The following is a 13,326-nucleotide window of genomic DNA, read 5'->3' as shown; positions in this document are numbered from 1 at the left end:
GTTCACTGTCTTTTCCCTCCCTAGGCTCCCTCCCTTGTCTCAGGGTTCCTAGACCTTCCCAGGACCTTTGCTTCACTCTCTGCTTCCCAACCACGCTCCTTTTCAGAGGTTCTGCTTCCTTGTGCCTCTCTCCCCTGGTCACTCCATCATTCCACCGACACGATGCCTCACTGGATCCTAGAGGTGCCCACGGGCAGGTGAGTGCGAGAGTCTGGCTTGGGGACAGTCGCCCTCCCCAGGTTTTTTCCCCACTGAACACTGCATCCTTTCATATCTGTCTATCGACTTCCTCTTCCATTTGTCTATCTCTGCTTCCTTGCCTCGGTTTCCCTATCCTCTGTCTCTTCTCAGGCTCTCATCCTTATATAACGCTGGGAGGTGGACTCTGTTACCATCCACATTCTAGATATAAGGACACAGAGGGGCTGAGAGTTTAGGTGACCTGCCAGGACGGCAGAGGTGGTAACTGACTGCGCCCGACCAGCTGCGCCGAAGGTTGGTCTCCAGGCTGCCGGCCACCCTCCGACTCCTACTCCACCCACCGACCACGCCCACCGACCAAAAGCCCCGCCCCATCCGGTTATGCCCCGCCCCCGCCCCGCCCCGCCCCGGCTCGGGCTGCCGGAGGACCCGGAGCTGAGGCGCCCGAGGCCGCCGCGGCGGCGGGGACGATGTGGTTCTTTGCCCGGGACCCGGTCCGGGATTTCCCGTTCGAGCTCAGCCCGGAACCCCCCGAGGGCAGCCCGCCGGGACCCTGGATCCTGCACCGCGGCCGCAAGAAGGTGAGAGCGGCCCCACTCTGCAGGCCGCGGCCGACCTCGGTCTCGCCTAGCCAGCGCCGCCGGCTCCGCCGCGTCGCGCCCGCCTGACGTGGCTGTGGAGCCTCTTAGGAGTACGGGCCGAGGGAGGGGGACGGGCAGTGTCGACGTGGCGGGAGGAAGGGCCGAGGGACCCACAGGCGGACCCAACCAGGGTTACGTGGGCCGGGTTCAGTCTCTAAGGGCTGACTTGGGGAGAGACCCGGCCGGCGGCCCTTCTCTTCCGGCACTGAACCAACTCCGGGGACTATCTCGGAGGTGGAGTGGTCAGCAACGTGAGGCCCCTCTGCTCTCCCCCAGGCCACAGGGAGCCCGGTGTCCATCTTCGTGTATGACGTGAAGCCCGGTGCCGAAGAGCAGACCCAGGTGGCCAAAGCTGCCTTCAAGCGCCTCAAAACTCTCCGGCACCCCAATATCCTTGCCTACATCGATGGGCTGGAGGTACCTACCAGCTGCTCAGTCTACCCCACCTCTGTCCCTCACTTTCTCCCAGTCCTGTCTTCTGTCTTCCTGTGGATTTCCAGCCCTTCTGCGCCAGCGCCTCACCCCCCAGATTTGACTTCCCCTTCTCTGCCCCTATCTCTATCATGTCTCTCATCGCTTCTTCCTCTCCCCCTATCCCTCCCTGATACCCCGTGTTCCCTTCTTCAGACAGACAAATGCCTCCACGTAGTGACAGAGGCTGTGACCCCGCTGGGAGTATACCTCAAGGCGCGAGTGGAGGCCGGTGGCCTGAAGGAGCTGGAGCTCTCCTGGGGGCTACACCAGATTGTGGTGAGGTGGGGGGGCAGTGGGGATGAGAGCAGGGTGGGGGCTGCAGCTCCTGGGCTGTGATGGATCCTTCTGCCCCTAGAAAGCCCTCAGTTTCCTGGTCAACGACTGCAGCCTCATCCACAACAATGTCTGCATGGCCGCTGTGTTCGTGGACCGCGCTGGCGAATGGAAGCTTGGGGGCCTGGACTACATGTATTCAGCCCAGGGCAATGGTGGGGGACCTCCCCGCAAGGGGATCCCTGAGCTTGAGCAGTATGATCCCCCGGAGTTGGCTGATGGTAGTGGCAGAGCGGTCAGAGAGAAATGGTGGGTGCCTAGGGGGAGTATGCACCATCCTGCCCTAATCTGGAAGCCTCTTGTAGCCTCAGGACCCCTGGACTAGCTGGCACTCCCTCCATTCCCTGCTGCTTGGCTGGGGAGGGAACCAGGGTCCTCAGGGTGGAGCCCACCCCTGGCTCCCAGGATCCTCAGGGAGGAAGGGCAGGATAAACACAGGCTTTGGGGTTAGGTGGTTCTGAATTTGAATGTTATGTCACCTGGGATGGATGTCCTTGCTTCTCTGAGCCTCAGTTTCCTGATCTGTCAATGGGGGCTAATGAAACCTGCTTCTTGAGGCTGATGGGATGATCAGCTAAGGAACACAGCCCAGGGTTTGCCATGCAGTGAGTGCCTGGTGCCCAGGGTAGGTTGGAGGCCTATGCTGGCAGGTGGCAGAGCCTTGAGCAGCTCTGGTCACTGTCTCAGGTCAGCTGACATGTGGCGTTTGGGCTGCCTCATCTGGGAAGTCTTCAATGGGCCCCTACCTCGAGCGGCAGCCCTGCGAAACCCTGGGAAGGTGAGTGTCCGACCCCACCCGCACCCCAGCCCCTCTCCCCCAGCCAACCAGCCACTGCCCTGACCCTGGCACTTCTCCCGCAGATCCCCAAATCACTGGTGCCCCATTACTGCGAACTGGTCGGAGCCAACCCCAAGGTGCGTCCCAACCCAGCCCGCTTCCTGCAGAACTGCCGGGCGCCCGGTGGCTTCATGAACAACCGCTTCGTGGAGACCAACCTCTTCCTGGAAGAGATTCAGGTGAGCCCCTTGCCCCACCCTGGGCTCTGGCCCTACATTCCTCACCTCTGTACACCTCCCCACTTTACAGGCTCCCTGATAATTAGACCCTTGGAGACAAGCACAGATGATGGAGCTAGGCTCTTTGGGTTCATACCCTGCCTCCAACTATTGCTTATTTAAAATACTTACCTATCTATTTATTTGGCTGGGCCGGGTCTCAGTTGTATCTTGCAGGATCCTCCATCTTCATTGTGGCATGCCAGATCTTTAGCTGTGGCATGTGGGATCTAGCTCCCTGACCAGGGATCAAACTCTGGCCCCCTGCATTCGGAGCTCAGAGTCTTAGCCACTGGACCATCAGGAAAGTCCCTCTAGTTATTATTTGTGTGTGACTTTCCTCGGCTGAAGTTCAGTCTTATTAATAGTACCTACTTCAGAGGAGGAGGGTGAGGAGTCAGTGAGTCTGAAGTGCACAGTACAGGGTCTGGCACATAGTGGGTGCTATGTGAGTACTCCTGGCACTCTGTTAACTACACACAGACATTCCAGCCCTGGCCCTGATGTTGACTGCAGGGTGGGGAGGAAGAGTCAGACCCAGACCCCTGCTCTCAAGGCTCTAGCATGGGGTGAATGATCCAGGTGTCCACCCTTGGGGACTTTCACTGGGGAAAAGGGACAGAAAACATGTAAATGAGGAAATGTGCTTGCTGAATGCAGACAAGTGCCGGGAAGGGAAAAAGTGAGGATGATGCCTAGGGAAGGGTTCTCTCAAGGGTGACGTTGAGCTGTGACCTGAGGGTGTGAAGGTGGGAGTCATGGGGATACTAACTGGGGAAGAAAGTTCCAGGCAGAGGGAACCTCTTTGTGAGGAGGGAGCCCTCAGCTTAACCTCCCTGAACCTCAGTTTCCGTATCTGTGTGGTGAGGATAATGGCGGTGTCTGCTGAACCACAGGGTTGTTGTAGGGAATGCAGAAGGGAGGCTCTGCCCCCTGACCTGGCCTTGTGTGGGGCATAGAGAGGTGATGAGAGTCTGGAATGGGAGGAGTGACAGGGCTTCCATGGCCCTCCTTGCTCTGTGGAGTCTTGACTCAGATGGGGCTGGGGGGCCGTCAGAGGATGGGAACCTGTGCTGAAGGAAAAGGTGCTGGAGAAGTTGAGCCTTGCCGCCTCCTGGGCAGTGTGGGGCAGCAGGAGCTCCATTACATGGCGTTCCCACACGGCTGGCTCTGCCAGGCTGCCCTTCTCCTTAGTGTGCGCCCCATAGGAAACAGGCTGTTTCTGGAGGGTCCCGAGGAGAATATGGGAGGGCCGTGCCCAGAGGCCCCCGTTCCCATCAGAGAGCAGAGCGGTGGAGGACGCCAGCTGTGACTCTGTCAGGGGGCAACCTTGGATGTGGCTTGGCCTCTCTTTGGAACTGTGCTCCCCAAACCCTGTGTCAGAGCACCAGGCCTGCCTCCCACGCCAGACTGAGCTGCTCCAGCCCAACCAGGTCCTCCCCAACCCGAGTTAGAGGTCACTTCTGGGCCAGGCAGTGGCTGTGGCCATGAGGGTACAACCAAGAGCACAGGAACTTTGGAAGCACACCGGACGGGGTTGTAATGCACACCCGGCCTCTCTTGCCTGGTGACCTTGAGCCTCAAGCCTCCTCCTTTATAAATGGGGTAATGACAGCACTTCTTCACAGGGCACAACACAGCAGAAGTGCCACACCACTGGGCCACACCTTTGTATTTATTTATTTATCTGTTTTATTTGGCTGTGTTCAGTCTTGTGATATACAGGATCTTCATTGCATCATGCAGGATCTTCCGTTGAAGAGCACGGACTCTCTAGTTGTACGTGAGCTCAGTTGCTCCACAGCATGTGGGATTTCAGTTCCCTAACCAGGGATCGAACCCGCATCCCCTGCATTGTAAGGTGGATTCTTAACCACCGGACCACCAGAGAAGTCCCCACACCCTTCCTTGACTGCGGCTTACCTGTGTGACTTTGGACAAGCTCCTTGCCCCTTCTGTGCCTCAGCTTCCTTGGATTATTTCATCTGTGTAATGGTTTTAGAATATAACCCTGCCTGGCCATGTGGTCTGTGCTCAGGAAATGTGAGTTGTGGATAGGACAGCCTCGGGCAGGTTAGAAGGATGGAGGGAGACCGTTGAGCTGACAGTGTGGGCTGTGTCGGCTCAGTGAGAGGACCAGATCTGGGCGTAGATGCACCTCATCCCTGCCTTCCGACAGCCTGCCACGGTCTCTACCGCAGAGCTGCCGGTGAGTCCAACCCAACGGGGCCAGGCGGCAGAGTAAGCCCTTATTCCCTGTTTTCTTGTGCCGTGTGTTTAATGGTACACGTGGGTTAGTGGTGTCCTCTGTGGTCCTGAGGAGCTAAGGCAATACTGATAAAGGGCTTGATCCCCTAGTGGCCGCTTTCACAGCAGCAGGTCAGGTGGCAGGCATGCTGGGCGCCTCCAGCATGGCAGGCGCTGTGCTAGCAGCTTTTGTGTGCATTTTCTGGTTGAATCCTCAGAACAGTTGTGAGGCAGTACAGTTATTACTCCATTTTACAGTTTGGGGAACTTGCCTAAGGTCATGTTGTTGTTTAGTTGCTCAGTCTTAACACTCTGTAGTGAAAGTGAAACTGTTAGTCACTCAGTCATGTCTGATGGACTGTAGACCGCCAGGCTCCTCTGTCCATGGGGTTTTCCAGGCATGAATACTGGAGCAGGTTACCATTTCTTTCTCCAGGGGACCTTCCCAACCCAGGGATCGAACCCACATCTCCTGCATTGGCAGGAACATTCTTACCACTTAAAGCCACCTAAAGTCACATGGCTAATAAATGGGAGAGTTGGGCTTTGAACCCAGGCAGTCTGGCTCTGCGGGCTTTTTTTCCTTCCTGTTGGAGGTAACCCCATGTCCTGGCCCTTGGCTGAAGGGACCGTGACCAGGATGATTTCTTGTTCCCTGCCTCCTGCCCACTCTCCCCCAGATCAAAGAGCCAGCTGAGAAGCAAAAGTTCTTCCAAGAGCTGAGCAAAAGCCTGGACTCGTTCCCCGAGGATTTCTGCCGGCACAAGGTGCTGCCCCAGCTGCTGACTGCCTTTGAGTTTGGCAACGCGGGGGCCGTGGTCCTCACGCCCCTATTCAAGGTGAGCGGGGCCTGGAGCCTCTGGACCTGTGGGGCCCAGAGACTGGCTGGGTGGTCTGAAAGGCAGAAGAGAGGGCCGTGGCTGGGGCGGGCCAGCCTTGCCAGCGTCCTGTGAGGGGAGTCTGGTCAGGGGGACCCAAGCCCACTTGAGGATCTCTGACATCGGCGGTTCAGCAGGCCATGGCCATGTGACCAGCTGTCAGGGAGACAGAGACTTCCTGTCCTTGGTGACGGGAAAATCTGTGCCTCCAAAATTCTTTTTCCAAAGACCCTTTGCTTCAGAATCTACAGCCCTTCCTCCATTTCCTCAGGACAGCCTCCCTGGTCTGACCCGGGCACTCTGGTTCCCAGGGCCCAGGGGTCAGCTGCTCACCGCCTCGCTTTCCTTCCTCCCTCCTGACCACTCAGCACTCAGCCGTCTTGGCTTCTTGGGGCTGGATCCTCTCTCCCTCCTCAGATCCCAGCCCGCCAGTACCTGGGCACCTGCCATTCCCTGCTCAGTGGGAGAACCCCTTCCCCAAAGGAACCTGGCGTGAGGGGAGGTGGGGAAGACAGCAAGTACATCCTGTGTAGCTGGGAACCCCCAGAAGTTATGGGCAGAATCCTGTGTGCACGTGGGATCTAGTGCCTGATTACAGGGAAAGGCCCAGAGCTTTCGCGAGCCTCCTAAGAGAGGCCTGACTCAGAAAGGATAAGGGTAGGGCTAACTTGACATGGAGTCCGGGCAGAGGGGCTGCTGAGGAAATGCCCGCCTCATCCCACCACCATCACCCTGTTCCCACTTCGAGAAATCAGCAGGGAGCCCAAGGAAGTTCACTGAGCCCAGGGATGTCATCCCACTCGTGTGGACGTGGCTGAGCCCCTCTTCCTGCTCCTTCTCAGGTGGGTAAGTTCCTCAACGCTGAGGAGTATCAGCAGAAGATCATCCCTGTCGTGGTCAAAATGTTCTCCTCAACTGACCGGGCCATGCGCATTCGCCTCCTGCAGCAGGTAGGGGCCGTGGGGAGAGCCTGCCCGCTTCTGCTCCACCCAGACCTCACCCTGGCTGCAGGGGAGGTCCCTGCCTCACCTCCAGCCCCAGGCAGATAACTCGAGCCCTTGCTTTGGCTGCATGGGGACCCCAGAAACCCCTCCTCGAAACATACACAAAGGTGAGGGAGCAGAGGCTATGCTCTCAGGAAGTCAAGATACTTACCGGGCTCATTGGAAGCCTAGGGAACTCCCCCCACCCAGGCTGCATGGCTCAAACATTTCTCCCTGTGCCGCCCAGTCTCCCAGGTTGAGCCTGTTGTTCTGTTGTTTAGTCACTAAGTCACATCCAGCTCTGTGACCCTATGGACTGCGGCATGCCAGACTTCCCTGTTCTTCACTATCTCACAGAGTTTGTTCAAACTCATGTCCATTGAGTCAGTGATGCCATCCAACCATCTCATTCTCTGCCACCCACTTTTCCTCCTGCCCTCAATCTTTCCCAGCATCAGGGTCTTTTCCAGTGAGTCGGCGCTTCACATTAGGTGGCCAAAGTATTGGAGCTTCAGGATCAGTCCTTCCAATGAATATTCAGGGTTGATTTCCTCTTGAAGGGGGATAGCGTCTCTCTTGCCAACCCCTGGGCAGTTGGGAGCATCAGACAGGGTTGATGGGATTGGAGATGGGGGGCCACTGGTGCACTAGGTATCCAGGTATCATCAGTCCTTCTCCAACTCCAGACACACCAGCCTCCCCAGCACTCCTCTAGACCGTGGTTATACCCTTTTTATAGAAAAGGTCGGGAGGTTCCAAGATGGGGTATGACCATTCCACCTGATGAGCAGGACCAGAGGCTCAGCTCTCCGGCACCCAGTCCCTGGCTCTTCTCAGCCCCCTCCCTCGCCCCCAGCACCCTCTCCATTCCATTTGAGCCTGAGACCAGAGGCACAGTGCGGGGTTCAGGAGACTCCCTGGCCAGCCAGTGCCTGCTGGGTAGAGAAACCATGCAAAGGGTGGTCCCCTGGCTCTGGTGAGGGGTGGAAGGCCTCACTGTGTTCTCATGCCCCAACCGGGCCGCAGATGGAGCAGTTCATCCAGTACCTTGATGAGCCAACAGTCAACACCCAGATCTTTCCCCACGTTGTGCACGGTTTCCTGGACACCAACCCTGCCATCCGGGAGCAGACGGTCAAGGTGGGTGTGGGCATGCCCAGAGGGGCCACCCCTGGTTTTCTAAGGCTCAGAGGGGGCTCATCAGAGGACACAGAGGCCTTGGTTTTGGTCTGTGGGTCAAGCAGGGTATTGGAGGGGCAGGCACTGTTCTGCATGTGGGTCCTGGCTGTGGGTATAGCACTGCAGGTGGTGGGGGGAAGAGGGTGGGCATGGCCAATAGTCCTGAGTTCAACAGACACAGTCCTGAGTTCAACAGACATTCACGGAGACAGGAGTGCAAACAGGGGTTCCCCTTCCGAAGCCTTCTGGGTGAGGCCCAGGACCAGGTTGGGGAGGGCTCTGGCGGGTCTCCTCAGCACCCAGGGTCACTGGTGCCCTCCCAAAAGGCCGCCCCCATGTGTGGCACCCTGCCCGCTCCGGCCCACACTTTTGCTGTCTCCTGCCCTGCAGTCCATGCTGCTCCTGGCCCCAAAGCTGAATGAGACCAACCTCAACGTGGAGTTGATGAAGCACTTTGCGCGGCTGCAGGCCAAGGACGAGCAGGGCCCCATCCGCTGCAACACCACGGTGTGCCTGGGCAAGATCGGCTCCTACCTCAGTGCCAGTGTGAGTGCCCCGCACACGTGGCAGGAGTTCTGTCAGCGTCACAGCCACAGCCCCCAGGGCCAGGTCCCCTGGTGTGGGGGCTGTCACCCCCCCACACACACACACAGACCCCGGCCCTGGGTGCTCCAGTCCCCATGTCTGAGGGACAGAGCAAGTTGTGCCAGGTCACACAGCCGGTAGGTGGTTCCTAGAACAGATCCTAGGTCTGCTCACCCCCTCGGGCTTGCATCCCTCGGGCTCACATCCCCTCCCTTCAGCCAGGGTCTGTGAATGCAGACACTGCAGCCTCCAGGCACTTAGCAGGAATGATTGAATGGGTCAGCAGGGCAGGCAGGAAGGGAGGCGTGGCCCAGCGCCGGGGCAGCTTCTTCTGGCCCCTGTCACTTTGAGCCATGGGCCGGTGATCTGGAACGACAAGCCAAGATCCAGGGTTGTCGTTAGTGTTTAACTCACACTTGTTAGACTCTGGAGGCCCTGTGGTTGGCCTCTGTTGTGGCAGTTCTGGGCCCCAGGATGGACCCTATACTCAGGAGCCCTCTTCCTGCCCCAGACCAGACACAGGGTCCTCACCTCCGCCTTTAGCCGGGCCACAAAGGACCCATTTGCACCGTCCCGGGTCGCGGGTGTTTTGGGCTTCGCCGCCACCCACAACCTCTACTCGATGAACGACTGCGCCCACAAGATCCTGCCTGTGCTCTGCGGCCTCACCGTGGATCCTGAGAAATCTGTGCGAGACCAGGTGAGGTGTCGCTGGGGCTGGGCCCTGGGGCTGGGTCTCTGGGGGTACCTGGGCCCCAGCTGGCCTGGCAGGCTCACAGGAACCTCGGAGGCCCCAGCTCTGCCCCTTGCTGCCCCACAGGCCTTCAAGGCCATTCGAAGCTTCCTGTCCAAACTGGAGTCTGTGTCAGAGGACCCCACACAGCTGGCCGAAGTGGGTGAGTGGCCCACGCTCGTGTTCCCTGTTCCTCTTGCCACTTTCTTGACTGTGGCCTGTTGTGGCCCCCGTCTGCCTCACTGGAGCGTCTGAAGAGCCCCAGGGGACAGACTGTAGAGCACCCTTCCCACCTCCCATTTCACAGTTGGGAGAGTGCAGGCCTGGGGAAGGACGGCGCCCACTCTAGGCTGCTCTGTTTCTGTTGGTGCCTTCCTATCACCCTCCCCATGGAGGCCTGAGGTGTCTGTACCTGTCTTTCCTGTCCCTGCCCAGAGAAGGATGTCCACGCAGCCTCCAGCCCCGGGATGGGAGGAGCCGCAGCCAGCTGGGCAGGCTGGGCCGTGACGGGGGTCTCCTCGCTCACCTCTAAGCTGATCCGGGCACATCCCACAGCTGCCCCGGCTGAGACCAATGTCCCCCAGAGACCTGCACCTGAGGGTGAGAGTTCTGGACTGAGAGGGCTTGGAGTTCCCCCCCGGATGCTGATGGGGACGCCCCCAGCCCCAGCAACCTCTGCCCTGGGCTGAGACCTTCCTGGGGCTCAGTGGGCGGGAACTCAGCGAGCCTCTGCTCCCCAGGACTTCCTGCCCCGGCTCCCACCCCTGTCCCTGCCGTGCCTACGACCTCAGGCCAATGGGAGACACAAGAGGAGAGCAAGGACACCGAAGAGGACAGCAGTGCTGCAGACAGATGGGATGATGAAGACTGGGGCAGCCTGGAGGTGAGTGGGGCTGAGGAGAACTCCCTCAGGGGGACCCAGCTTCAAGGTCACAGACTGCCATTCAGGGAGCTCACGTGGGCTTGGCTGGAGTCAGATCTGTCTTCATCTGCAAGTATCCTAAGCAGGAGTCACGGAGCAGCCATTGTGGGTCAGAGCCGACAGCTGAGCCCCATCACAGCTCTAGAAATGAGAGGCCAAGGTCGTGGTGGTTGGGTCTGCCCACTTCTTTTCCTTGCTCCCCTCCCCATCCCTCCTATGGCTGTTCTGGGGCTCACCTTGCCCTGTGGTTAGCAGAGAGAGGTTACCCCCAGGCCTACAACCAACCTGTCCTCCCTGAGGGTGGGCTCAGGATGGGCTGAGGCCAGAGTGGGGCTGTCCTAAAGGGAATGCGGGCAGAGCTCCAGTCACCAGCAGTCTCTGCCCCTGAGGCCACAGGCAGGGGTGTGGAACTCAGGATCTCATTCCCCACCTCACAGAGGAGTGACAACAGGCCTGGTTCAGCGTGTTCAGTTTATTGATGGGACACAGGTCTGAGGAGAAAATGAGATGGAAGACAAAAGAAGAAAGGGTGGAGCCCACAGCTAGCTGGGCAGAGACTGGGGGGCTTCCTTGGCCTTTCGGGTGGAGCAAGAGGGCTCTATGGTCGTGCTTTCCTCCCCACCCTGCAGCAGGAGGCTGAATCTGTGTTGGCTCAGCGCGATGACTGGAGGACTGGGAACCAAGCCAGCCGGCCTGGGCAGGTGAGCTGGTGGGACAGAGGGTGTGTATGGGGGGCGGGCTGGCCCCTGCTCCTCCCTCCCCTTCTCTAGCACTGTCTCCTTCTGCAGGCTAGCAACCCTGGCCACAGATCCCAGGAGTCAGACTGGAGCAGCTGGGAAGCCGAGGGCTCGTGGGAGCAAGACTGGCAGGAGCCAAGCCCCCCAGAGCCACCCCCTGAGGGCACACGGCTGGCCAGCGAGTATAACTGGGGTGGACCGGAGCCTAGTGACAAAGGCGACCCTTTTGCTGCCCTGTCAGTGCATCGGGAGGCTGGGGCGCAGGTACTTGGTGCCTGTCCAGTGGGAGGGTGCAGACCTGGGGTCCTCAGCTGAGTAGGCCTCCACTGCAGCCCACACCTCCCTTTTCAGTCAAGGCCAGACTCATGGGGTGATGACAACTGGGAAGGCCTGGAGACTGAGAGCCGTAAGTGTTTCTCCCCAGCCAGTCGGCTGATGGCCTGGGCCTACCCTCCACCAGGGCAGGCATGGGAAGGGAAGCTGAGACCCAGGTTGTCCTGACACCTTCAGCCGTCCCCTTCTTGTTCCCAGGACAGGCGAAGGCAGAGCTAGCCCGGAAGAAGCGCGAGGAGCGAAGGCGGGAGATGGAGGCAAAACGCGCTGAGAAAAAGGCAGCCAAGGGCCCCATGAAGCTGGGAACCCGGAAGCTGGACTGAACCTCGAGTGTGGGCCCTTCCCAGCCTCGGAGGCCCCACAGATGTATTTATTGTACAAACCATGCGAGCCTGGTCAGCCTGGCCAGGCACATCTCACATGTACATAATCAGAGCCACAATAAATTCTATTTCACACCTGTTGTGCTGGGCTCAGTCCAGCGCCTCCAAGGAGGCTGGAGTCTGGCGCTGCCCTTTGGAGTCTGCGCCCATCATGGACATGAACATCAATTTACTTCGAAAACCAAGAGTAAGAGAAACGATCTGATTTATCAGTTTCTGGGAAATGCCCTCTGGAAGGAAGGCCGGCAGCGCCAGAGACACCCAACGTCTGCCTGTGAGCCAGGCGGAACCGGCAGGGGCGCCCTTGGAACATGGGGCGCGGGGAAGGGGTCTACGGGCCCGAAGGGTCCCTGGGTCCGAGCCCCATGTCGGGGCAACAGCGAGAAGCCGAGCTCGCCCCAAGTGTTGGGCGGAAACCCCTCGGTGATTGCGAAGGTCCAGGCGGAGGGTGGTGTCAGCGGCGGCGCTGGGGCACGCAGGCTCCATGCGTGCGGCTGCGCGCGAAGCCAGCTTTGCAGACGCAGCGGTAGGAACCGCTCGTGTTCACGCAGCGCTCAGTCTTGCATAGTAAGCCGCGCTGGTTCAGCTCTCGGCACTCATCGATGTCTGGAAGTGAGGGTGACAAGTGAGGACTTCACGAGGGCGCCAGAGCTGTGCTACCCGTTGGTTTCTGGTCCGAGCCGGGCTTCTGCAGGGCCCGACCCCGCCCTGCCCCGCCCACTTGCCCTCTGGCCCCGCCCCCTCGGCGCGGCTCACCGACGCAGCGCGCGCGGGACGCGTCCAGCTGGAAGCCGCCGGGACACTCGCACACTGCGCCGCCCGGCCGCGGCACACAGCGGCCGCTCACGCAGCGACACTCGTCCGAATCCTCCTCCGAGCTGTCCTCTTCTGCGCGGGCGGAGAGAATGAGACGTCAACACTGCCCCCGGCGATGGCCGCGGACCCGCCTGTCCCTCCAGCTATACTCACCTCTGGCGGGCTTCCCTAGCAGCAGGGGGCTCGTGTCCCAGAAAGAATTACTTTCACTCTGCGACGTCGGGCATTGGGACCCTGAGAGGGGCAGGGGGCGGTCAGCAGTCAATGGCCTTGATTCCCCTCGGCTCCCGCCCCCAAACTCCCTCCCGGCCAACCCCTCTCGGGCATGCTCACCAGCGCCGCGCGGCGGGCACGGACGGCACTGGGCTCCCCAGCCTCGACCCTGGCGACAGCAGCAGTCATCGAAGGTGAGGGCGGGCCCGGCCAGGGGGCCTGCACACATGCCGTCGTCTCCGCGCTGGCCCCAACACACGTCCCGCCGCTCCGGGGCACGCTCTGCGGAGGAGGACCCGGCGTCAGGGAGGAGCCCAAAGCAGGGACCGCCCTCCCCCGCTCCAATCTACCCTCGTGGGAACGGCGGCCCCGGGCCTCCACGCGGCACACAGGGCTCTGGAGAGCCCAAGATGACCCTCGCCCTCACCGGCCGGGCTCTCGGGGCGCTGGCAGTCGCGGCCTGAGGGTCCAGGTACCCAGGGCGGGCGGCACTCGCAGCGGTAGGAGCCGGGCAGGTTGACGCAGCGGCCAGGGCGGCAGGCTGTGGGGTCCTGGCACTCGTCCACGTCTGCGGGCAGCAAGTGGATGGGTGGGGGTGGAAGTCACAGCTTG

At 60.1% G+C, this 13,326-nt stretch overlaps 2 protein-coding genes across 5 annotated transcripts in view; one reads left to right on the top strand and one right to left on the bottom strand.

The window, feature by feature from the left end:
• Window positions 1-603: 603 nt before the first annotated feature.
• SCYL1 (SCY1 like pseudokinase 1) lies at window positions 604-11,760 on the top strand. Of its 3 annotated transcripts, none has more exons than XM_061163794.1 (18): window positions 604-782; window positions 1,119-1,259; window positions 1,470-1,592; window positions 1,672-1,898; window positions 2,337-2,427; window positions 2,511-2,666; window positions 5,633-5,791; window positions 6,673-6,780; window positions 7,840-7,953; window positions 8,383-8,538; window positions 9,089-9,277; window positions 9,398-9,473; window positions 9,746-9,910; window positions 10,051-10,193; window positions 10,865-10,933; window positions 11,021-11,233; window positions 11,321-11,375; window positions 11,501-11,760. In XM_061163794.1, the coding sequence occupies exons 1-18, from the start codon at window positions 672-674 to the stop codon at window positions 11,623-11,625; spliced, it is 2,421 nt and encodes an 806-aa protein (XP_061019777.1). In that variant the 5' UTR covers window positions 604-671; the 3' UTR covers window positions 11,626-11,760. The 3 variants fall into 3 exon arrangements, with proteins under 3 accessions (XP_061019777.1, XP_061019768.1, XP_061019786.1); XM_061163785.1 differs by having other exon boundaries at window positions 10,862-10,933; XM_061163803.1 differs by lacking the exons at window positions 604-782; window positions 1,119-1,259 and having other exon boundaries at window positions 1,478-1,597; window positions 10,862-10,933.
• LTBP3 (latent transforming growth factor beta binding protein 3) overlaps window positions 11,571-13,326 on the bottom strand; it is a 17,842-nt gene continuing 16,086 nt past the window's right edge. For both annotated transcript variants that reach the window (XM_061163765.1, XM_061163772.1), the window contains 5 exons: window positions 13,142-13,282; window positions 12,835-12,996; window positions 12,655-12,735; window positions 12,442-12,573; window positions 11,571-12,291 (listed from right to left, as the gene is read on the bottom strand). In XM_061163765.1, coding sequence (XP_061019748.1) covers window positions 12,140-12,291; window positions 12,442-12,573; window positions 12,655-12,735; window positions 12,835-12,996; window positions 13,142-13,282 — 668 coding nt within the window. In that variant the 3' untranslated portion in view covers window positions 11,571-12,139. The remainder of the gene's footprint in view (window positions 12,292-12,441; window positions 12,574-12,654; window positions 12,736-12,834; window positions 12,997-13,141; window positions 13,283-13,326) is intronic.

The sequence above is a fragment of the Dama dama genome, chromosome 2, assembly GCF_033118175.1.
Source record: "Dama dama isolate Ldn47 chromosome 2, ASM3311817v1, whole genome shotgun sequence".
Classification (NCBI taxonomy): Eukaryota; Metazoa; Chordata; class Mammalia; order Artiodactyla; family Cervidae; genus Dama; species Dama dama.
The sequence above is the reverse complement of the archived record's forward strand: the minus strand, read 5'-3'. Positions and strand labels throughout refer to the sequence as shown.